We start from the raw sequence: 26,091 nt of genomic DNA on the forward strand, positions 1-26,091 counted from the left end.
TTTTCAAAAAGTGCCCAGCTTTCTCACTGTGATTCTTCCGGCCAGATTTTCACAAGGATTCAGGTCCAATGGTTTTAGGTACCTAAGGATCTGGGCTTCAGTCTCTCACATACACTCAGCAGGAACATAAAAATGGCCATACTGGGTCAGACCGATAGTGGCCGACGTCACGTGCTTCAGAGGGAATGAACAGAACAGGGCAGTAATTGAATGTGCCATCCCCTGTTATCCAGCCCATGCTAAGCTCTTTAGAAAATTCATACCGTGGCACTTTCACAGTGTTTTATTATTGTGTATAACATGCCTCGTAAGCTGTGGTCAGAGCTCTCAAATTTCGTGAGGCTCACAATGTGGAGGGTTTTACACAAGGCCCCACCTGATGGAGTAATGAGATTATAGGAAACCCTCCACCTTCATTTAACAGGAAACATTCATTTAACATTTGTAGCCCTCATGGGGGGCAGATAAAAGCTTGAGAATGTGACACGAGTGTGACCTCTGGAAACCAAAAGGCAAACAAAAAGAACCCCAAGTGTCTTTAAAAAAACAAACACACGTTTTTGAAGCCCGTCTCGAGATACTTTGTGGCCCAACACGGTTTTTGAGTGCTTGGCAATTCCGATTCCATCTAGAGTCCCCAGTCAGGGATCATGGCTGCTTAGCGCTTGACCCTGTCCAGCCATGGAATAAGAAAGACAGGCCTCATCTCAGACAGCTCACAGTCTTGGCGTGTGATGTGAGACAAGACGGATACAAGAAACAAATGTGGGGAGGACAAGGCAACAGGGAAGGATTGCGTTGAGAGCACCGGGGAGATGTGAAGACTCTACTGTGCCGTTGAGGCCCAGCCTCACAGAGCAGAAGGTTGTGTAAGTGCATTGTCCCAGTGGCAGCTCCACGAGGCCTCATTTATCAGCTTGGTGCACTCGCTGTCAATCTAAGGCTACTTATATGGCCTCCATTACCACAGTATCTGGGACCTCACAATCATTTCATGTATTTAACCACACAACACCCCTGCGAGTCAGCAGACCTGGTCTTAATTCCCTGGTTGGCCACAGTCTTCCTGCATGACCAGGAGGGTGATAAATACATTAAGGATTGTGAAGGGCTCCCATGGCTGGAAGTTGAAGCTAGACAAATTCAGACTGGAAACAAGATACACAGTTTTAGCAGTGAGGGCAATTGGAACAATTTAGCAAGGATTGTGGAGGATTCTCCACCACTGGCCATCTAAAAATCAAGACTGGATGTTTTTCTAACAGCTGTGCTCTAGCTGAGGCAGGGATTATTTCAGGGAAGTGCTATGGCCTGTGTCACACAGGAGGTGATCACAGTGGTCCCTTCTGCTCTTGGCATCTATGAAAATGCTGCACCGTGGCCCTTATGAATAGCTAAAACAAATACATAAATTAGGGAGCAAATAATAATAACCCTGTGCTTTTCTTGTACACGTTGAGAGAGCTCGCCAACCACAAATCTCAAAGAACCTGGCTAATAGTCATTGATTAAATCTCGTAACAGTCTGAGGTGGTTGAAATGTTTCTGCATTTCAAGTTTTCAATGATATTTTTTTAGCAAAAATGGAAAAAAGAAAAAAGGTAAAAGCAAAAACATTTCTTGACTTTTTCTGGGTTTTTTGATTAGCTACAGAGCTGCTTGAAATTTTTCAGTGATTAAAATATTTTTTCAATATTTGCATCATTAACATTTTTTTTGGTAAATGAAATTCTCCAATTTTGTTTTTTTTTTCCCCACCAGCCGCTCCCTGTCAGATCTGTAGGCATTGTTGTAGCTGTACATGTATGTTCTGCTTAGCCAAATTATTTGAACCACTGTAAGATGGAATATAAAATGTTCCCATAAGTAGTGATGTATAAAAACGACAATTTTTTTTCAAATTTTTTTTGGAAAAATAATCATTTACCGACAATACATTTCACAGTTTACAAACCCTTAATTAAATGGCCAGGTTTTTGAGGGGGTGGGGGAGGAACTGTGAGATTTCAAATTTTCATAAAGTTTCCATGCAAAAATGAATTGTTGTCCAGGTAATTATTGAATTTTGCAAACCTGGAGATTTCTGTTTAAAAATAGAATGATTTTGTGTGAAAACAGTACTATTTTTTTAACAAAAAATAAAAACGGCCAAATTCAGCAGATATTCCCTCCACCCACTCCTCTCCCAAAATTGCAGCATGTTGCAAATTTGCGATGAAATCCAAAGCACTTGACTATCAAGGTGTATCACAAATATCCTCAGAGCTCTAATCTTGAGATTTCTGGTATTTCTTTTTCTGGTCAGACTAGAAATAACACAAAAGCAACTATTTTATAGTTCCAGAAACTAAAATGTATCTAAACACTGCCAAATGCTCAGCTTGAATTCAAATGCAGAAATGGAAAATTTGGGAGATTATTTTTTTCCCCACAAACTGATTCTTTCACTTGTCCTCAGCTTCTGCTGTTCTTGTGCGTATATTGCAGCAGATTAGAATGTGTTAATACCTAGAATGCTGTGAAACTCTTTGCTATTTCCCCGTGAGTCAATTTCACACCCCTTCAATTTTTTGTTTTGCTGTGAGAATTAAGGAAGGGCCTAACTCCAAAAAGTGCGTACATTTGAATTTAAACTTTTAATTTAATTCAAGTTCTCAAAAGCTGTGCAGCAACAATTTGCACATTCCTAATGTTGTGTGAGATCATGCACTACAATGAAACCACAGAAATGTAAAACAAACAATAGCATAAGAGAAGAGCTGAGTGACGGTCTTAACCTGAGCAGGGGAGATTTTCAAAGGCATAAATGAATTAGGTGCCCAAATCCCATTAATTGTCAATAGGAGTTGCACACTTAATTGGCATTTATGCCAGTTGAAAAGGTCAGATTTGCAACATGCCTTTATTCTACTTGCGCTGAGTTAATTTCATTTGTTTTTGTTTTAATTAATATATAAACTTTTATCACTGCGGTAATAATAACTGGGAGTTGTCATCACACTCTCAATGGAATCATCCAGGGGAAATGCCAGAGCTATGCAGGAAAAACTGTGTGTGCAGCTTTTGTCATGTGGACAAAACCCTCCCCCCCCCACTGGGAGTGGAACATGCTTGAAGCACCTTTGGGTTTATTTCTCTTGCCAATCCTGCCCTGCCTTTGAACCCACCTGTTCAGAAGCGGCACTCTGCAGGATATCAGCAGCTGACAAGCTGAATATCCATCCCCGATAATCAGCAAATGTGACTATGAAAGACACAGTTTTACGAGTCCTGCCTGCATTCCCCCGACCAGTTTATTGGGCCATAAAATGAAAACAGGTCTCTTTGCATTCAAAGGAAACATTAGGAGTCATTCAAAGTCCCTTCTAGCTGCATTCAGGACACAAACTCTGATGTGGCAAGAAGTTAATCAAAATACACATTTGGCAAATAAAACCTGGTTTTTTTATTAGTCCCCTTGCTATGGTTGCAAAAGCATAGCGTAGGCTTCCTCAGACCACCGGGGCGTGCACTGTTTATACCACATTTGCAATGAGAGAGGACATTTATTTCATAACATACTTCTCCCTGCTCATGAAATTCCTGGGTATCTCTGGGAGACTCAGGTGGGGGCGCAAGCAGTAATGCATAGAGAGAGACAGTGCGCGCAAGAGAGAGAGAGAGAGAGACGTACAGCATGTTTATTCATTTGCTGGCTTGTTTATTTCTATAAATCACGGACTGGGGCCGCCTCATGAGATACACATCCCGATTTGGGAAAACTTTCACCACCAGCAGCAGCGAAATCCCCTAGCAAAGTGCAGAGGCCATGCAGGAGGGTCCGTATCCTCCTCGGATATGCACAGAGGTCTTCTGTGGCAGCGTAGAGCATGGGTTTGGGGCTGGGACAGAGCAGGAAGCATGGCTGGTGCTTCTGTGACTACTCCCAGCCAGATCCCCCCATGTGAGTGGGAGGCAGGATCCAAAAGCTGAAACCCCTATAAAGGAAAAGGGGGACATCGTTATTACTGTTACACACTGGGGGCCGTTGTAGCACTTTCAGGGCGCTCCCTGCCCTGGGGAGTGGAAGGGAGAATTCTGCAGAGTTCCCCTGTTCAGGAATCACATAGGAACTCAGCTTTGGTGCAGTGGGTCCAGATTTGATTCTTCACAGTGAGGGTGTTTGGGGGCAAAAGTGACACAGCTCCATCCATTCAAGCCCCCTGCAATACAAACCCCAGGTGCAGGGTGCTCCGTGAGCCTACAGAAGAGCAATGCTAGATAAATGAGCCTTAGTCTGTAGAATCACAGACAGTGGACACACAAAGATCACATTAGGCTTTTCCCCCTATAGTTTGTTCCCCCTGTGCTTTGTCCACCCCGGATGTAAATGTCCCACGAGATGTGGGTTCTGCTACTTGCCTGGGGAGACAATTTGCCAGCCTAAAAACCCTTGCAAAATATTCATCTTCCACTGACCACATACATCTTTATATAATTCTCTTGTTGACTGGGTCACGTCCCTGGCTAGCGGCTGCTGAATATAAAGGGTAAGAGCCTACTATTGGTGGCACCTCGCAGAGGTGCTTCTGTAGCTCATGGGAGGGAGGGAACAGGATTTAGCAGTGAAAGTCCAATGTTCAGTCGCACAAGAGGATAAGTCATTATGGTGAAGTAAAAGCTTTGACTTATGGCACCAACCCCCCCCCACCCGCCTCCGTCCTTAACTCAGTTAAAGCTTCCATTGAGCACTGATGGAGTACGTGGATTTGGCCCGTGGTTTAAAATGTTGCTGAGTCACGCTGGCCTCTTAATGTTGTCATTATTTATTAGCGGATATCACCACCAGCTTCCTGTTGATTGTCATGCTGTTTATCATCAGCTTCCACCTTCTCTATGGAGTGGTGAAGGTATGTCGTTTTTAAATAACATTCAGTCTTGTTTTTGTAGGGATGGGGTGTGCGTAGGGGTTGGGGGGGGGGGGGGGGAAGGTTATTTACAATTTCAAACCCGTTGAACTGGTCACTCACAAACTTGCTCAAAGCCAGGATGTGACTATGAGGGCTGGGAGGGGAAATTTCCATCAAAATTGTTTTTGATGGAAAATTGAGTTTCCAAGTAAATTAATATTTCATGCAGAGCCTGATTTCCACAAACAGGTTAGATTTTTGGTTGAAATATTTCCGTCAAAACCCAACATATATGGTTTGGAAATGCTACCATAGTGCCTCATGGCAGTTGTTCTCCTATATGAGCTGGACTCCCTGGCCAGACTACATCTCCCATAATGCACCATGGCCAGAGACTTCCATGATGCAACTATCCCCCACTCCAGTAGGGGAAACCATGGTGAATCATGGGAGATATAGTCTGACCAGGGAGCTCAGTCTATAGAGGCGAATGGCATCTTAAGGCACCCAAACTACAATTCCCATGAGGTAAAGTGGCAGAATTTCCAAATTGAAATATTTCAGCTTTCAAATTGACATAGAAAAATCTAAATTTTCCATGGCAAAAAATACCCCACAACAACAACACGTTTTTTGATCATCTCTATTGTTTATAATGCAGATTTAATACATTGGTGTCTAGAGTAAGGTGTTGAATTTCTTGCCAGGAGTGTGAGTGTGTGTAAATTTTCATAGCTGTAACAGCACTTTATTAACAGCCCTTTAAGCCATATTAGCCCTTTCTAATCAATCACACTTATAGCCCCCTACTTGAATAGAAATAATCAGTTTCCTGCTCTCTCTCTCTCACAGAACAGGGAATGCCTCTTGATTCCATTCCTGGCTTTGCAAATCATGGATTTTCTCCTCACCCTCTTCACAATCTTCAGTTCCTACATTCAGACTCCTGAAATGCTGTCCTTTACGCCCATTAGCCATGTGGTAAGTAACAATCACCAGCTCAGTTTTCAGACTCCCAGGGCTCAGATATATAGCACAATATGTGATGGAGACTCTGAAACATGGGACACGGGTAATCAGGCATGAGTAATCAGGGTGAGCTTCATTTATGACATGGCTTTGCCGTCCTTTGAAACGTTACAATGGGCTGCACCTGGAGGCAGGATTCTAGACTTTATGGACTAGACAAAGGCACTAGAGAGGCAGGAAGTCTTGTCCAAGTCACTTAGTGTCTCTGTGTTTCAAGTACAATGGGGCTGATAGAACTTCCTTCCTTCACAGGATAAATACATTAAAAAGATTGTGAGGTGCTCCAATGCTACTGTGATAGGGCTATATAAATACCTAAGGCAGATAGGCTACTGGTCTAATCTGACATAGCACCCCAAGCAGGATACTTGCTGCACTATATGAATGAGAGGTACATTTCTGGCCCCATTGAACTCAGTCAGTGTTTTACCAGGCCAGGGCCAGGATTTCATCCGTGACGTCCACTGATATTCTTACAACCCTGTGTAATTGGAATCTCTGCCCCACTGCAGAAATGATTCATTTAACATTCATCACATTTTCTGTAACCTCACTTGCCTGATTCATCATATTTGATGTAATTTATTTACAGTAATAAAACTGAAGCAACAGCTGGTTGAGGGTTGGCCAGGGGAACATTTGTGTCTAAGATGATGGACAGTCGAGAGGTCTGATGGTGGACCTAGACAGTATTGTAAAGGGAAACTGAAGTGATGAATTCTCCTCTCATGTCATTGATAACTAGATGCATTTATTTAATCTCTGGTCAAAAATCAAACTTGGGGCCCGAACAGTAAGTATCAAACATTATATTTAGGCATCGAAATCAGCAGCAATTTCCAGAGGTGTTGAAAACCAGCAGCTCCCATCAACAAGACTCTGAAAACTGGGTTTCTACATGAAGTTCAGTCCACTTATTTGGGTGCCTCGATATGGATTTTGCTGCCATAACATTAGCCCCACCCACCCGCGCCTCCCCAATCCCTGAGTCTGAAGAATGTTGGCCTGCATACATACGACACTGTCCAGACTGTTTTTTGGAAAACTTTTCTAGGTGTCAGGCCTGATTCACCGTTGCCCTGCCCCTTGTGCCGCCAGGCACGTTCGTGCAAAGCAGGGGTAAGACACAACATACTACATCCACTTTGCACTGGGGTCAGCAATAATGTAAGGGACCAGCTCACATGTCTCTACTGCAGACAAAGGTGTGACTGACGCACGTACAGACATGCCCGCACTAGCTTTGATCTAGCTAGCTGCAAGAAGAATATCATTGACGCTGTGGCAGCATGAGCCAGCTTATGAAGTATGTACCCAGGGTCCCAGTGATGGGGGATGCTGTACAGTCCATGCTGACACCCATGCTGCTGTGGCTTCACTGCTCTGTTACCCAAGCTATCTAGATGAAAGCTAGCATGGGTACGTCTACATGTGTGTCAATCACACCTCTGATTGCAGTGTAGACACACCTTTATACCCCTCTAGATCAGCTTGGCTGTGTAAAAGCACCATTTACACTGCCGGAGTGGCATAAAGGGCCTGTGGCACAAAAAAGAATAAGGCTCAACTGCAGGACAAAGGAGAATCAGGAAATACCCATGAAAATGGCTCTTTCACTTAACAAAAAATAAAACCCTGATCACGCTGACATTTTTGTCTTTATAGAAAGCACACACAAAAATTCCCTTCCTGGCTGTGCAATTACTGGATTTCTGTCTGAGCGTCTTAACTCTTGGTAGTTCCTACATAAAGGTCCCCACCTACCTCAGCTTCCGCTATGAGAACCAAGAGGTAAGTAATAAACGAGGGACAACCTTGAGCCTGGACAATGAGTGTCCTGCTGTGTATTAGCTTATTAAGAAACCAGCGAAGTGTTCATCCAGGTTTTTTGTTATGAAAAAGTATTTCTTTAATACTTGCTGTTAGAGCAGCGTCCCCAGATCTGCTCTGCTTAGTGCCATAGATTATCTGTAGGACTTTCTAATCAACACAAATGGGCTCTTGACTAATGCACTCATAATTTCTTAAAAGTACAACTTGTTTTGCGGGTGCAAATTTTGTGGGTACAAATTAGATCTGTAAAACTGGGAGGCTGGGAATCAGCCAGTCTGATGATATTGCTCCACTATGGCTTGGATTCAGCAAAGTACATAAGCACATCCTAAGTCCATACCTACTCAGCAAACCAATTAAACACACTTAATTTTCGCCGCAAGCTTAAGTGTGAATAATTTCAATGGGTTGGGATCAGGCTTGAAGATGATAAATTAATGCATTAAAATTAAGTGAAAATATTAGGACTGGTTGAAAAGTTTCCATCAAAACTGTTTTTGTGTGGAAAATTGAGATTTAGATGAAACTAGATTTTTCATTAAAAGTCTGCTTTCTGAAGAAAATTTTGAATTTCTTTTGTTGAACAATAGAGCATCTGAAAACTGAAATACATTGGCAAAAAAATAAATACTTCAGCCAAAACCTGAAAGATTTCTGATTCACAAAGGGGACAACATGATGCATCATGGGAAATGTAGTCTGACCAGGGAGTCCAGCCTCTTGAAGATAATAGGTGCATGAGACACCTGAACTACAGCTTCCATGAGGCACTGCAGCAGTATTTCAGAATCAAAATATTTCTGTTTTCTGCAAAACTATTTTATTTTTTGGCTGAAATATTTGGAGGGTCGATTTTTTCCCCTGAAAACTCGAAAATTTCCATTGAAAGTGTTAATTATTTTTTTGTTGTTGTTTCATTTTTGTTGAAATTTTCTGTTAGAGGGAGAAAAAACATTCTAACCAGCTCAAGATCTGCCCTTGCTGATCAGAGCAAGGCATTTTAACCATAGACATGTCATAACTTATATTGCTGTCAGAGTGGGTGCAATTAGAGATGAAGCCTAAATCCAGCCAGGGTTAATAAAAGCCCCAATGCAGACCAGAAAACAGTGGCAGACACCTGGTTATCAACATGAAATTAAAAACTGTCCTTTATGGGTTACTATTCTCATACTTCACAAGAACCAGAATGTTTGATCCTTTAAGTCATGAAAGCTTTCCCTGATATCAGGGAAAGCAAGGAATATGTCTCCAAGAAATCAGACCAAAACTGTGAGCTGATTTCATCTGGTCCTTGACGTTATAATAAAGACATATATCTATCATTGACACTTCCCTTTTCTTTCAGCACTTCCTGCCAAAGTTGTCTTCCGAGGAGTATGCCAAAACGATGATCACCTTCACCATCACATTCATCGCTGTCCTCCTTCTAAAGGTAATTGACCATATCACCTGGTGTCCTATGAAGGTTGAACAAAAGTTTGCTGCCTGGTGAGACACGAGGAATTTGCTCCTCCTCTCCCGTCCTGCCATTACAGGCACTTACTGAGCAACCACTGAGTTCAACAGGAGCCATGTCTGCAAAGCAGAACTTAGATTTTGGAGACAAGTATATGAGAGAGGTCTGAGATTCAACTGATTGTGTTCCATAGCTCTGCAGACTTCAAACAGGAAACAAAATTTTCCAAGACTCCATCCCTTCCCACTCTACAGATGACATTAGTCCATCAGCGTCCAGGGCCGTCATAAGTTGGGAACATAAGATGGGAGGCAATTCGGCTGTTGTGTGCCAAAATAAATCAGATCAATAGATAGTGGTGTGACGCTGTTTGGACTGGGATGACCATTTATAATATTATGAATATCAATATCGCAAAATTACAATCATTCGTATGAGATATGCCATGTCAGGTACCACTGAAAAGGTAATAATACGCTAAGATTGATAAGCACATTTATATGTATGTATCAGTGTCGTATTATGAGTTCTAAATAGGTGTGATATATCTGTATCCAAACACTTGTGCTGTGCTACTGGGTCACACCCTCCAGGCAGATTAGTGTGAGCATTGATGACTCATCGAGGGCCATTACCTTTACAATAAACCCAGGGAGAGGGGCCAGGACGGCATCTATAAGTCATCAGGGCATTTAGGGACAGGCCTGTAGTCAGGGGGACTGCAAGTACCTTTCCCTGCCCATGTGCTGTGGGCTTGTGTTTGAAACAATCCATATGGCAGACCAGAAACTATAAAATTCAACTTCACTATCTCCATTTGGTCTTCATTCCTGGCTCCTACCTCTGGATCGACTCACCTACAACTGAAGCTGTGAAAAAAAGGACTGAGACCCATTCAGATACTGGAAGTACACCAGAGGAACTGTACAAGCCTGCAAATGCCACAATTCTGCTAAGAATCTGATATATCTGGACTTTGAACATTTTGGTAAAGGGAATAGAGTTTAAATAACTATCTCTTTACTGGACCCAGTTGCTGATTCGGAGCCAGAGACTGAAATGAGTCACAAGTGGGTCAGATCCTTGGTTGGTGTAAATCAGTGTATTCCAGTTTACACCAGCTGAGCTTCTATCCTGCTGCTGTGCTGACGTTTAATTAAAAACCCACCAGCTCCAAATCCCCTTTACCTTTTAGAAAACCCTTTCACAGTGCACTTTTCTATTCTTCACCCCTGGATGGCTTAGAGAACACGTTTTTCACTGACTACTTTCAGAGCAGTTCAAAACACCACAGACATCGCCAGCTAATCCAGAAGATGTGACCTGAATTAAAATGCTACTTGACAAGTGGAGATTTTTTTTTTTTTATGAAGATTCTTCCCAGGCAGCCAAACCAGCCAACATGAAGCACAATGTCTTATCTGATTGCACTCCAGACATGACTTCATCAGATGTTTTTAATATTAGCAGAGCAGGGAGTGGGGTGTGGGGGTAGAGCAGAAATCTGACTGGTGGAGATGGGATAGCACTAGGGGCATTCCAGCAAATGGCTTAGTAGCCCTGGTAAACAGAATTTCTTTTGAATCGACTACATGGATAGCCAGATGAGTATTTAACATATCATGGATTTTGCACCACAAAACTTTCCTCCTTGTGTGCTGGCGACAATAGACAGAAGGGTGTGTGAATGCAACTAACCTCCTCTGAGATGGAAAATGAGCGGGGGCAGTATAATGCCAGTGTGTTTGTGTGTTACACCAGTAAAATGCAGAATTCAAAGGAGCTATGCCAACCCACACCAGGTGAAAATCTGGCCCGTCATAGCCTGAATAACTCTTACATTGTGCATGGCGAGGGCTGGTGCCCCGTGAGTATCTGATGTCTTTGCTGGAGGGTGCAATTGTAGCAACTGAATTTAAAATGCTCACTTGCTTTATGACACATGGAGCTCGAGAGAAGTCGAAACATCCTGGGGCTGAACCTCAACGGGGACAAATCAAGATTAGCATCAGTGGAGCCAGTGGAGTTACTGTGGTGCTAGTGAAAGGAGAATTGGGCCTTACGAGGGTGGAGAGTGTCACAAAGAGACGTTAGGGGAGTGTGGCAGTGCCTCCTTTCTTTATGTCTCTGAAGGGGGATTCTGAAACTTGTCCGTTGTAATCTGGGGTCACTGCACATAAAAGGTTGAGAACTGCTGACATCATCGACATCATCCTTATTATCGTAGCACCTAGGGGCCCTTTGTGGTAGGTGCTGAACAAACGCAGAACCAAAGGATGATGCCTGACTCAAAGCGTTTACAAGACAAGAGATGGGTACAGAGAGAGGGGACGACAAGGGCGGAAGAGATGGGACTTTTATCATGTCCCTGTGAGGTTATCCCACAGCCTGACTGATCTCACCACTAGGAAGTATTTCCTGCTTCTCAGATTAAATTCGCCTTTGACGAAGGCTCTTGGGCATCACGGGGACAGGTGAAACACTGCTACCCCTGACTGGCACCAATACACGACGCTGGTCCCTGGAATGTACAAAGACACAGCACCTAGAATGGCACAATCCAGAGGCTGTGATATTCCCTTCACTTTCTTCTGGTCCATAATGACACGAGTGACTTGAGGGCTGGATGCGGAGGCAGCCGTGGCTTTTCAAATAAGGGACCAGTTCCAAGCGCTAGGTTTTCGATGAGGATCATGGTTACAAATGGAACCATTTTAGATCTAAAAGGGCCATTTGGCCCATGTAGGCTCATCAGATTCAATTCACTGTTCGCCTCAGGAGAGCATCTCAAGGCCCATTGGGCCAACCCAGTACCTTTTTGCCTCAGTCGCCTTGCCTAATGGCACACTGCAAGCATTTATTTTCCTGCCATTATATCTGGTGCTATCTGCTCGCCTTCTAACTTTACATTACTGCCTCTGAGCTCTGTCCTCTACACGCCATCCCAAAACAGGACACACCCTGCAGGAAAGCAGGCTATTCGTGAGAGAAGAAGGGGTCATGACATATGGGTTCTATTCCCCTGTCTGCCACTAACTTCCTGCGTGACCAATAGCAAGTTCCTTAACCATTAAGTTCCTCGGGTATCCAAAGAACAAAACGAGAGAGATGGCCAGGTGATGAGGGTCCTACCCTACAATGCAGAAGATGTGGGTTCAGTCACCTGCTCTGTCATAGATTTCTTGTGTGATGTTGTGCCAGTCACTTTGCCTCAGTTCCCCATCTGTGAAATGGAGCCTGTGAGGCTAAAGATGGGAAGTGCTTTGAGATCTATGAATGAAAAGTGCCGTATAAGAAATAGGCTTTATTATCACTATACTTATCCACCCCCTGGGGCTGGGAAAATCAATCGTTATAAAGTGCTTTGAGATCCTCAGATGAAAAAAGCTTTAGATGTGCAAAGTGTTGTTGTTGTTATTACAATGGTTACCTATTACTGAAGTGCAGCTATGCAGGCTTTTCTGGAGATTAAAGGTGTACAGGGGGAGGAGGAAAACAGAAGTCCAGAATTGTACAGCACCCTCTTTCAGAACCATTTATTTCCTCCCCAACCATGTACACTAATAGATACCTGGGTCCGATGAAGACTTAAATATGCTGTATCATAAAGCTAACCAACATCCCTCCACCACCCGCAGTAAAAAGGGCAGAGAAACTATCAGAAACAAATCTGCAGTACACGGTGGGGAATGGGAGGCAGGTGGAGATTCTGAATGTACTTTAAAAATAAATTGTCGGTGTGATTTGTTATGAATATTAGTTCTTTATTAGCATGAGACCAGGCCTGGACACATCAACACCCCCTCTATTGCCAGCAACAAGAATTACATGACATGTATCCACCCCATTGCCATATTCTTGACACCCTTTCCCCACAATTCAGTCCAACGCCATCATGGCTTAGAGCCATGTCCCATTATATCTGACAGCACCTTGGCTGGCCCAAACCGCTCATGGTGCTTGCTTGGTATTATTTCTCCCTGCAGCTAGTGCACTGCTGCTGGGATGGGTGGAAGAGACTGGGTAACTAACCGGGACGGTTGGCCTCGTGCTAATTTCACTGCCCAGCAGAGCTACACATGGCAATGTAACCCCGACAAGGAAATAAGCCACCGAGCCATTTCTCTTTGCCATCAGCACTCTGTGCACACAGAGAGTTTGCAGATCGGAGCAGGGGTCTGTAAAGATGATGCATGCAGCTATGCTTGGAATGGGGCCTGGGTTTTAAGAGTCAATGGAGGTAACTGTCGGTGCTGAAAAAAGTGCGTACGTGACCATGTTTGGGCCTTCTAAATAGTCTCATAAGGTCATGAGCAATATTTGATACAGCGAGGGGGGAAAGATACCAGAGAGCTTGTGCCTGAGATCTCCTGTAGAATCCATCTGAAAACCCTCTGGTGTTGTCTGGGTGAGAGAGGAAGTTTGCTTTGATTCTGCCTAGACTGTGGAGATTTCACAGGTTCAGGGCCTGTGCACCCCACCATCAGCACCCCAGCAAGGAGCAGGTCTTAAAGAGCTAAAGTTTGTCCTACGGCAGATGAAGTCAGTTGCCTGAAGGACGAGGAAGGCCTATAATATTGGGCCTTACATACAGACAGAGTGGAATCTTGCCCGGAGATACACACGCACATGTCCTGCTGAAATCAATGGGATCTGCACTCTCCGAGGGAACTCCTGGAGGGATTCTCAAGCTATTCTGATGTGTATGGGGGGCTCCTTCCCTGCTTATTTCGGGGTGGTCAGCACCTCTTGTCGTGCTAGGAGGGACTGCACTTGTTGCTGGCCCCTTTGTGGAGGGGGTGTCAGGAGGGGGAATCTCCATGTGGATAACAGACTCTGTCCAACAGGATGAGATTTTCATAGGAATCTAAGAGATTTAAGCACCCTAATCTCTCCTAATTTCAATGGGACCTCTCTCACCCTCTCTATTTCACCGTACTATACTCCACCCACTATCATGGCATATTCCACATCAAATCAATAGCAATAGCAAAGTCCTTTGTGGAATTCATGGAGCATCTGGCACTTTTCTCTTCTTGGGTTAAAAAAGATCTGCTTGGAATAGGATGGGGGTGTGTGTTTTAAATGATTTTTTAAGGTTGATTTGTTTCAGGGTAATTGCTTTGGTTAGTTGGCTGAGTGTATTGGGTCGCGGGGGTGTCAGTGGTGGGGTGTATGAGCAGAAGGCAGGGACGGTGTTGTCAAGGGCCATTTTTGTAGCACAAAGGCCTTTCCAAGAGGTGGGATTTGCAGGGTTTCCTAAAGATGCTCAGACTCTGGATTCACCTGAGCCCCTCTGGAAGTTCGTTCCACATTTGGAGCTCCTGGACTGAGAATGTTTGTTGTCAGCTCCCACGTGCTTTGTCCTGAGCTTTGCTATCTGAATCATTCCAGAAAAGCTCATTTATCTCAGTGGTTTATGATCTGGGCATCTAACTCCCTTAGGCTCCTTTGGAAATCTGTGTTTTGATGATGCTCTGTTTAGGGTTTATTTTAAAGCACATTCCAAAGTACATTTCAAAGTACCCGCTAATAAAAATAAGAGATGCGTGACTTCGCCTCGCTGCATGTAGTAAAGCAAATGTTTATTTAATGTGGTACGTTGCTTATTTTCTTGGGCCGCAGTTTGGCAATTGATCTATTTTCCTAGAAAAATTATTTATTTCATCTTGTAAAACCCTTCAAGGGCAGAGGCTATTTTACCAGGAAAGTGGAGCTAATGAAAGCATAATAAATTGACTGGGCAGAACTTTCAGGTCCATTCCCCTTGGAAAGTATCCGTCGCGTTCCTGCTGGCGGCCTGAGATGCAAAGGTGATGGCCCATGGTGCTTTTCTGGGCCTCTGCCCTACGCAGAAAAATAAAATCAAAGCAAAATACATTGATCTGCCTTCCAGTTTTGGGTTCATTTCTGCTGGGCAATCTTGTCCTTGATCCATCAAAGCCTGAAAGCACTTGCTTAACTTTAACCCCATGAATAGCCCCCACTGATGTCACCTTGCAGAATCAAGCCCTCTGTGGGCCACTGGGAGGTAGGCATTCAGCAGGGCAGGGCTTCCGTCTTCCGGGTGAAGGATCCATACTGAGATAGCTGCTCCAGGGCCCCAGAGAGTGCAGAGCACAGCACGTTTGGGAGCCGCAATTCACAGGAATGGCAGCCGTACAATGGCAGGTCTGTGGCAGCATTGCAAAGCCTGGCCTATGGCAGTATAGCGGGGACAGATTGTTGTCAAGAATGGAAAGGCGACTCTGTGTCAGTAATGCAATGACGGACCTCTTTTCCCCTTTGATTTCCAGGCCTACATGTTCAAATGTGTCTTGAGATGCTACAAGCACATTAAAGCCAGCAAGGGAGAGGAGGTGAAAGTCATGCCAGAGATTGCTGAGAAGGTGAGAAGTTCCAGACGCCAGCTCCTGGTGTCCATCACAAAAAGTCAGTGTGTGGATGGAGATGGGCCACAGCAGCCTTGGTTACTTCACATAGAATTGAAGCCTCCATTAACCAATATTAAAGGTCTGATTCACCACCACATTACTCCAGTTTTAATATGGTGTGAAACCATTTACGTTAGTGGGGTTACACTGGGATGCATGTAAAACTGGTATAATGCAGTGCTGAAACAAGGCTTCTCTACTACAGAAGATACCTGCATGTGAACCAATGCAGAGCTTTCTTGCTGAATCTACCGGCATCCTGAATCTATTGCTCTAAGGCCACGCCTAGCGAAGCACTTCAACAAGTGCTCAGTTTTCAGAAGATGAGCAGCCTTACTGAAGTCAATAGGGCTATGCACATGCTTAAACTCATACATAAGTACTTTGCTGGATCAGCATCGAAGCAAGCTGCAATACCTCCCCTTCATATCAATGGGGTGTTAACTCGGAATGTCAATATTTTAAACTATTTCACTGATGATCATTTTAGCAGAAGCTGCTCAGTGTGGAGTTGCTGAGGGGCCATTCCAAAAATCATAAGGACACACCATACAAATAGATCCATATTCAGGATGGCCGAAAAGCAGCAAACCTGCCCCCCTCCCCCACCCAAACAAATAACCCCTCCCCCACCCACAAAGAAAAAGTTGTGAAAAATGGAGTTGAAACATTTTTGTTGCTCTTGTGTCTCAATTTGGAAATTTCAATCAATTCTAATAACTGACCAGCTGGGAGAGTGCAGAACCCAAACACTGTGGTTCTGGCTCCTGGGGCTGGACGACAGAGAGGTTATGAGTTTGCTACTGGTGTTGCACTCCCAGAGTTGGGTCAGGTAGCTCAGGCTGTATTGTTTCCTGCCTTTTGATTCAGAGGTTCTGGATTCAGTCCTTGCCACATGCCTTAATTTTTCAGCCCTCTCTCCTTCATGTGCCATGTCGCTCCCTCCCCACTAATTGGACCTGGGAAAGAAAAACACACATGGTAAAATCCGATTGAAACATTTTGCTATTTCCAGAACAAGTCTGGTGTGTTACCCACGGTTCCTCAAACCGTAACTTTACTCTGCGAGTCGGTACCAGGACATAAATCAAGGGAAACCCAGTGCCTCCATCGGTTATATGGCTAACACAGACACATCAGAATCAAGTGCTTTTACTTTAGAGCCTTTCACTTTATTTAGCCTCCTGCACGTTCAGCAGAATTCCTTTGCTTAAAGTCTCTTCATTATTAGTCTCAAGCATATACAAATACAACAGGTTATAGAGCACTCCAAACCAATAGTTACCCCACAAGTCTGAGGCAGTCTTTGGGTGATTCAGTCAGAGATTTCTGTTGGCCGATCCTTCCATCTGTGCCTGGAGATCTTTCCAATGTGTGCAAGAAGTGATCCATTTGACCCAGACCTCCTACCTCCCTCTTATATACAAAAGTTACCGAGACAAGTCAATCCAAAAGTGTTACAGAGCTGACCAAGCAAATCCATCACTGGGCAGAAGCAGGCGTTACAAAAACATGTCACTAAAAAAAAAATCTGTTAAGCCAGCAGTCTCAAGCTGTTAGTACATTTCCCCATAACGACACCCCTAAAATATAGCCAGACTTCCAGTTCCTTCACAGACGCATAGCCCAGCATATCAGAGAGAGAATGTAGAATCAGGTCCATTTAATGTGATCACTTTCGATCCCTGTCTCCTGGATGCCTTAGTTATTGTAAGTTTCCTGCAAAGACCTATTCACTAGTTAAGTGCAATAAGCAGAATAATTGATAGTTCATCCCAACAAATGGCAGTGGCTTGGATACCTGGCTGGTTGCTAAAATGCCCCTCTACAGGTGCTCTAATGATTTCCTCCTTCCAGGTCATGCTGCCTTCATACGAGGAAGCCCTGAAACTGCCCTGCAAGGAGTTGCCACCACCCTACTCAGGAGTTTAAGCCCCATCCGCTGAGATGGGAAGACGTCTCTGCTGCTGTGAATGCCTCTTCGCTTTTGTGCCTCGACTAGCGGACACGCAGCCTCACTGACTAAAGCCTCAGTTATGGCGAGAGCATGCTTATATTGCACCAAACTCAGTCTGGTTCAACAGACTTGGAGCTATAATGGTCTCTTGCTGCTGCGAAAATGTAAGCGTAGGGTCTGATTCTCCTCTCATGCTGGTTTAACCCCAGCACAACTCGGTTGGCTTCCGATGAGATACTTACACCACCACAGCTGAGAGAAGAATTGGACCCGCAGAGTAGGAAATAGAACCAAAAATATCTCTGTGCTGAGCGAGCGCAATTCTGAAATATGCTTGTTAACCAGCAGCTTTTAATGAGGACCTACGGGAAAAGGATCAGCAAAAGGCAGATGGTCCCAAATGAATTGCCGTGTGGTGCTCAGCCTGTCTGCGTGTGGCTGTATGAAGTGCTGGGATAGTTACAATGGCGCCCTGCCATTTTGCACCTCCAAGTGTGTGTGGTTTTGCTTTTTATGTGTGATTTGAAAAATGAGTTTCAATAAAGAAGGAATAGCTTCAATCCCTTGCTGTCTGGTTTCTGTAGTACTCGGTCCTTGCGATCGGAAGAGTATAGCAAACGAGCAGCTTTCCTCTTAAACGAAACTCTGTAAAAATGCCATTGTGAGGTTTTAGGTTTATTTTAGCTCAGTGGCTCCAGATCAGATGGGCATCATTTGCAAGTAAAAAGACTCTAATTCTACCGGCCCTGCGAACCCCTATACGATCTGAGCATCTAGCTGAGTTCTTTTCTTCTTGAACATCATGTCCAGTGAAAGATCCTGCCAGCCAGATTGTGCTGTTTGATACACTTTAGTAAGCAATTAAGGTTGCCCAGGTGAAACTGATCAGAATTTATTACACAATGCTGCTGCTGATGCACAAAAGGGAAATAGACTCTTGCTCGTACTCCCAGAACCAGGTTAGCTCTGCCGAGCTAAGCGAAGTAAAAAATCAGTTAAAATTTGATTTTTTTTACCTAAAGTCAGCGAAATAGAGAGAGAAGATTCCCCAAGTAATAAGACACCATTTATAGCTAATCACTTTTGCAAGTAGGACCACAAGCAAGTAATAAAGGAATCAAGTAACTAGAGCTGGGTGAACTTTTTCAAATATATAGTTTATTTCGCTGACAAATGCAATTTTGGTCAACACAAAACTGTGCTCAAATTTGACACAAATAGTTTTGGCCATTCCCAAATCAGTCAGAGGAGGAGGAAGAAGTGGGAGTGGTAGTGATGATGCTGCTTTCTTACCCTCTCCTCCCTCTTATAGTCTTTAGTGTGGTGGTTAGGGAGACCCAGGCTGGAATCGCCACTCTGGAACAAACACAAAATGAACTTTTTCAATTCACTGAACAGTTCAAATTGCTTTGACTTGCACCCTTTCCCCCCCGGAACTGCCACCAAACTGAAAAACCAATTATTTGCCCAACTCTACAAATAACAGTCCAAACCATTTTCATCTCATCTTCGCATTTCCCTGGGGAATGTATACTCAAAAAATTCCCAACCGGCTCTGCAGCTGTGCGACCTTGAACAAGTCATTTAAACTTTGCTTCCCTTCCCTGCTTTTGTCTTCCTTGTCTCTTGAGATTGCAAGCGTTTTGGGGCAGGAACTGTTTCTTGCTATGTGTTTGTACAGCACCTAGCACAATGGGGCCTTGATCTTGATTGGGAACTCTAGGTGATATTTTAATACTATTAATAATAACATCATCAAGGCATCAGCTACAGAGAATGGGGTTGCCATATGTTGCTGAGGGCCCAGTTTGCCCCACAATAACCCTTATCACTGGTGACGATGCATGAGATGGAACAAACCCAGGCTTTTCAAAGCACCTTAGACGAGCAAATCGCATTGAATTTAAATGAAAAATCCTAATTTATGAGCCAAATTCGATCAGCTGCACATGTGTCTGAGAGAAGAATGAGCTCCAGAAATCAGCAGAGAGGCGGGTAAATGGGTTCTGGCGCGCCTTGCAATTTGCAGGTGGATTGCTGCTTGTTCACACTGTCCCCTGTAAACCAGATGCCAGGGTGGCTGAAAATGCTCCTTCAACAGATGGCTATTTGAACTGGCAGTGAATGAATGATTGGCATGAGGCACATGCTGTCTTCTGTATCAGGGATTTGGCCTGGTCTCTTGGATAGCAAAGTCTTGCTAATGAATCAGTCTGCAACTACCAAAGACAAACAGGAAAGAGCTCAGAGGAAAGCAACAAACACGATATAATATGTCAAAATATCAGACCTAACATTCAGGGCAAGGTAGGGAGAACTGAGCAGGTTGAGGCTACCTGAAAGCACTCTATACAAATACGTGGACAAAGATTTTACCTACATTGGGAGAAGATGGGTCTTTGTCCTGCTTGAGGGACTGGTCTGCAAAAAAGGCTACGGACTACTCAGCTGGGCGTTAGGAGAGCTGGTCCTTTAGCTCAAGCACTGTTATTACTGTGTATTATGTGTACTGCAGTAGCCACTAGCAGTTCCACTCATGGCCAGGAACTCATTCTGCTTACAAGAACAGAACAAAGAGATGGTCCCTGCCCCAAAGAGCTTACATCAGTGCAGAAGGTCGAGTATTCCAACCCCACAGATGACTCAGGTAGGTTTGGTTTGCACCACTATTGGCTGTAGATATCAAAGATAAACTCTATCCGAGGGTTAAAAACATTAATCAATTCTAGTAGCGCATGCACTGGATGATGGACTTTCTGTGGCTCAAGTTTCTCCAGCTGTCCCAGGGGGATAACAACACTTTGTTACTTCGATGAGGTGTCTGCAGGCTAAATCTATTGTTGGTACAGAGTAAAATAGCCAGATGCGCCAGAGTTTCAAAGCTATTTAGGCTCCTAAAGATGGAAATAGGCACCTACGTGGCTTGTCAAAAGCTCCAGAATGTTGATTGACAGGGGAGTCAGGCACTTAACTTGGTTATGGGAGTTTGAAAATCCTGCTAGGCATCTATCTACACCTTTAGGTGCCTAAATCCCTTTGATGATCTGGCCTTAAGTGGCTTAGGCACCTACATTCCTTAAGTGCTTTTGAAAATGTTACCCAAGGTGCTCTGTGCTCCTGGCCTGGAAATCCCTAACTACCTTAATGAGCCGACCATTTGCCCAGCTGTGCCCCCAATGGAGGTCAACTGCTTTCCATAAAGCTTCCAGCTCTCCCCTTCATGGCTTGCAGGGGAACTGCCTACTTGTCAGAGGTCACAGAGTGTAACATATAATGGCCCCGTAATAATTGCCCCGATATTGCGCACAATATGGGGCCACATCCCGAAGTCCATGTTCATATTTTACTCTGGCCTCATACAGGCACAAACTCCCATGGGCTACAGCTGGACATCTGCCAAAATAAAAGTGACGTAAAGATGGCAAGTTTTATGCCTCTATGTTTTTACCAGGTCAATACTTATGAGGAAAGATGGTCTTATGGGTAAGCCCCTGGCCTGAGTCATAAGCTAGGAAGCTGAGTACAAGCCCCAGTTCTATTATAGACTAAGGTGAAACAATCTCCCTATGCGTCGTCCCCATCTGCACAGTGGAGATAATAATACCTCTTTTGCCTATTCAGACTATAAGTGTGTTAGGGCAAGTATTGTCTCTTACCATATGTTTGTACAGCACCTTGCACAATGGTGCCCTGAGTTTGGTTCAGGAACCTAGTTGTTAAAGTATAACAAATAATAGCATTCCCCATCTAAATGTATGTTTCCCTCAGTGCCAGCTAATCTTAGCCCTTTTGCCATTAGAATGTCCTCTAGCACTCACACCCTGTGGCTAAAGCCAGCCAAAAACAACAGGTTTCCCTGTTTGAGATGTTGTTTTTGCTTCAATCTTAAAGACAAACTAGCACAATAACAGCAAAGCTGGCAGCCGCGTCCACGCCAGGAAGGTAAATAATCACCAGGAAGATAAACAGTTCCCCCTTTCTGGAGCCAACATGGCAGCTGAGAAATAAAACTATTTGGTAGCAGCTGGGAGTCAAGGCGTCTTTGTGCGATGAACTGACATGGGGACAGGGAAAAGAAATGGGACGTGCTCAGAACACTGAGACTCAGTGAATACCTTGGGACATGGACCCTGATTGGGACTTCTAACTAGTGCGAGGGGAGACTATTAGGAGTTGAAGGTCATGTGGCAATCTTTGTATTGGATGGAGGCTTAACTGTGCAATGTGTCTGCCTAATATGCTGGACAGAGCAGCTGAGCCAATGGGGGGCGAGTAGTCATTTACTACTGAGATGGGCCATCGGGGAGGAGCTGTGACCCAGAGCGGCGTCTCTTGGGCGCAGTGCCTCCCAGAGCTCCGAGGGTGATGCAGCTTTTACGCTGTTGCTGGCTCCATGCTGCATCTAAAGGCAAAGTCCAGCCCCAAAGGTACCCTCCATCATAGTAGCCGGGCACTGAGTCCAAGGTTAGACGATACATCACAGCAGCCCAAGCGTGGAGCGTCTTTACCACTGGCTGCTTTTCTAAAAGATGGGCTCTGCTAGGATTATTCCGGGGGAAAGTCTCTGGCCTGTGCGGTGCAGGGGATCAGATTAGGTGATCTGGCCTTGGAATCTATTAACCATCCTTCAAGAGGAGCATGTTCCCATGGGCCACACGAGGTGCAGGGAGTCTAGCAGAGGCAGGGGCGGCCCTGGGTTACTTTGTGCCATTCACTACAGGGAGGCAGACATAGGCCCATCTTCAGGGGCAGGGGATGCCACAGGCCAGGGCCCTTCACTGAAATTACCCACTGCTCTGTCCCCATTGACTGAAGACGGTCTAGAAGGAGAGGTGGCTTTGGAAGCAGTTGGCCCTAGACTGCTGGGGGCCTTAAAGATGAGGATGGGGTGAGCCTGAGATTGGATGGGGAGCCTGCCTATCTAGCTATCTATGTGCTTTTATGGCCCCCCCATTACCATACTTTCAGAGTGCCACACAGTCTTTAATGTATAACAGCAGAATTATTCTCCCCATTTTACTGATGAAGAACTGAGGCACAGAGAGCCAAATTGACATGCCCCTGGTCACCCAGGATATTTGAGTACAGAGCATTTGTTGAGCAGTAACACCGGTGTCCTTGCCCAGGACACTTGCTACAAGGGAACCCATTCCTGCTTAGCACCTTTCCATCTGCAAATAGCTAACCTTCGGACGGCAGGATGGCGTGAGGTGCACAGCACCTTGTGAAAATTAATGTCACAGGCAATGATTTGCCAAGTGTTTCTGGAGGACGTGAACTTGTGGCAGAGTCAGTGCCATCTGCATTCCTGGGACAGCATGGAAAAGCAGGCAGACCAGAAGGGAAGGAATGCTGCGCCAGCTGATCGATTCAGCATGGCCCCATAATCCAGTTCAGTTATGAAACCATAATTTTGAGTCAGACCAACATTTCATTTGGCTTCTAATGTAAGAGAGAGAGAGGCAGAGACAGAGCAGAGACACAGAGGCACTCCATCCATATGACTGAGCTAAAATAAGCTAAAATCCTTTTCCAAAATGTACATGGTGCAATCTTCTACCTTAAATTAAATCACCACTAATTGTGCTCCCGGCTATTCACGTACTGAAAGAGGGTTAAGAGTTCCTAAGCCTTTTGGCTTAATTCTCTTCCACACTAAGGCTGTTAAAATCTCTTGGACATATCACACACAGAGATGGGTTTTGTTACACAGCATGAGAGGATTCAAATGTTCAGACACATACCAGAGCACCTGACTTTATAAATGGACCTGATGTTTGGTGGGTTTTAGGAAGCCAGACAGCGGCTCTGCTCTGCATATTAGTTTATATCCAGGACTGAAAATAGTCCCTCATGAAAAGCTGGCTCAAAAGAGCCATGAAATCTGATAAAATGCATAGATTGGTTGTGCATTTCCAGTCAGGTCAGAGGCTGGGTGCTAGACGGGAAATGATTTTGGTTTTTGTGAAACGTTAGATGATTTGGCCAACACAAACTAAATATGAACTGCCACAAGGCTCTGAATGAGTCGAACGATGGTGTCTTCAGTGCTGTTTGAGTCTGATAAAAGGGTCTTTTTTAAGCACAACTGTTACGCTGTTGGTCTTTGCTGAACTGATTGCTGACATGAATGCCTTTAACAGGCAGTGAGAACGCAGCTCAGAAAGAAAACCACATCTCTCTTCCCCTGGTATCTCCGCACATTTTGCTTTCGGAACAAAAGAAGAACTCACAGCAGTTCTGCAGCACACAGGGTGGTTTCGCTGATAGGGCACTGAGATTCTTTTGTTAAGCAAAAGAAAAATCAATCAATTTCATAAGCAGGATGATCTCATGGCTAAAGCACTGAACTGGCTCTTGGAAGAGCTAAGTTCAGTGCCTGACTCTACCACATTCTTTTTGTATGACTTGGCAGAAATCATTTTATCTCCCTGGGCCTCAGTTCTCCACCTGTAAAATGGGGATTTTTGTAAAGAAACTGCTCAGTTCAACAAAGCAACACTTTGCTCACAGGACTGCAGGTTGGGAACCTGCTGCTTTATTCACCTGCATCACAACAGAGTGTGTGTCTCAGGGGAAACTCCCACTTCCAAAACTGGAAAGAAGGAAGGGGAAAGGGTGGAGTTTGGCTCCATACTGTAGGACTGTACGTAAAATAAGCTCTTTGGAGCAGGGACTGTCTCTTATATAAAGAAAGAGAGACAAGAGATGAAGCGTGGGTGAAATGAAGTATCATTATCCCTCTCTAGCCAACAGGAGATGCCGATGACATAATCCCTTCTCATAGGGTTCAGCGCCTAAATCCAGCCTGCAGGCAGGCAACTATCTCTGCGTCTGATCCGCAAATGGGAACCCCGCTTCTGGAGTCAGGTGGCTTAGGCCAGAAAGACTTAAATACCTGCCCAACTTCACACAAAGAGATTAGTTGGAGGAGGAGGCAGCAGAGGTCTCCCTTGTAATTTTTAGCCCTGGAGTTAGGGTAACCACCTCAGGTGTGGGGGACCTGTCTCTGAGCATGCCTACCAGATCAGGCCCGACACAGGAGACAGTTGCCTCTGCCCATCTTCCCCTGATTGCTGGATCGCTCTGGGGCTGGGGTGGGCGATAAGCATCCAAGTGCCTACAGAGAGGAAGCAGGCAGAAACATGGGGAATTTTTACCCTGAAAATAGAGGCACCAAGTGAGCTGAGGCACCTACAGGGTTTGACAGCAGCTGAGCGGGAGGTTTGAGGATCACAGTGGTGACTAAAACTGGGACTTGGAAGTGTCTTTGGGAATCTGGCGCTGAGTCCGGCAAGGTCAGGAGTGACTCCTGTAGGTTCTGTGCACCCTCACTTCCCAACAAGGCGCTTATTACCTTACAGGGTCAGGTTTCTAGATCTTTATGCCATGGGTCTTCAGCTACACCCACAGGCTTGGAGGGCCCAAATGGCTGTGGAAGTGTTGTTGTTCATCTATGACAGATAGGGAAGCTCTGAGAAACACGGACTTGAAAATGACATGGAGCACTGGTCTGCCGGGTGTCGAGGGATAGGATGCATGGACTATGTAAAAATAATATTTACCAGCTATTTACAGCATAAAGGATAAAAATTCACTCGCTGTTTTTGTCATAAAAGTTTTTCAGAAGGTCTATATTTAAGGCCGTACATTTCTTCTCCATTTGCCAGCCTGCCCATTGTTTGTTCAACCTTGACCCATCCCGTCCCACCCTCAAAAAAGTATTAATTTCCCTAGTAAAGTGGTTTGATGATAAACATTCTCCCTGATAAACAACTGGACTAAAAGTGGCTCCTCCACTCCCTTTAAATCAACAGTGAAACAATCGTTGTGAGGAGAAAACGTTGGAATTTGATTTTGGGTAAATGGAAGCTTCAGACACAAAAATTCTCCCTGTATTTTTGAGGCTGAGTCCAGCTCGCAACACTGAAATGGGAACATCAAAGGAAGCCTTTTTTTAATTTAACTGTTAAAAGAGTGCTAAGGTATTTTGCTAAAACCTTCGCGTTTTATGGTGGCTTGAGGGGAAGAAAGTTATGTTTACTGGAGCAACCATATTTATTTGGACTAAAATAAAAATCAACAGTAAACTACTCAGTGTTTGGCTGGCTTTCCCAACCGGAGCCGTCTCCTTTTCGCCACGACTTAGGTGGCCAATTAACATGACTTTAGCCACATCTCCGGATGCCTCCTAGAAAGTATTTATGTTTGAGGGCTCAGAAGACAGGCAGCCATCTGTATAATCTGGCTCTGAGGGGCCGGTTCCCTAAATATTGGAGCCAAAAACATACCGCTTAAGTCAGCACTTTTCAACCTTCAACAATTCAAAAGCTTCATGATACTTTAACATTTACTGTAAAAGTAAGAGCAAAATAACCTAAATGATATCAGTACTACAGCCTACATCGTGTATTTGTGTGTTTGTGTCAAAAAGGTGATTGCGAAGTCTTGCCCTAGACGAATCAGAGTCTATGGAGAATGGGAGAGCAA

At 44.5% G+C, this 26,091-nt stretch overlaps 1 protein-coding gene across 1 annotated transcript in view; it reads left to right on the forward strand.

Moving 5' to 3' along the window:
• The window catches only part of LAPTM5 (lysosomal protein transmembrane 5), a 29,770-nt gene extending 11,606 nt beyond the window's left edge, over positions 1 to 18,164 (forward strand). The window contains exons 3-8 of the mRNA XM_067530741.1: positions 4,813 to 4,889; positions 5,742 to 5,870; positions 7,584 to 7,709; positions 9,100 to 9,186; positions 15,507 to 15,599; positions 17,502 to 18,164. Coding sequence (XP_067386842.1) covers positions 4,813 to 4,889; positions 5,742 to 5,870; positions 7,584 to 7,709; positions 9,100 to 9,186; positions 15,507 to 15,599; positions 17,502 to 17,576 — 587 coding nt within the window. The 3' untranslated portion in view covers positions 17,577 to 18,164. The remainder of the gene's footprint in view (positions 1 to 4,812; positions 4,890 to 5,741; positions 5,871 to 7,583; positions 7,710 to 9,099; positions 9,187 to 15,506; positions 15,600 to 17,501) is intronic.
• Positions 18,165 to 26,091: the final 7,927 nt, after the last annotated feature.

The sequence above is a fragment of the Emydura macquarii genome, unplaced genomic scaffold, assembly GCF_026122565.2.
Source record: "Emydura macquarii macquarii isolate MOO-44397 ecotype Brisbane River unplaced genomic scaffold, CSIRO-AGI_Emac_v2 contig_3113, whole genome shotgun sequence".
Classification (NCBI taxonomy): Eukaryota; Metazoa; Chordata; order Testudines; family Chelidae; genus Emydura; species Emydura macquarii.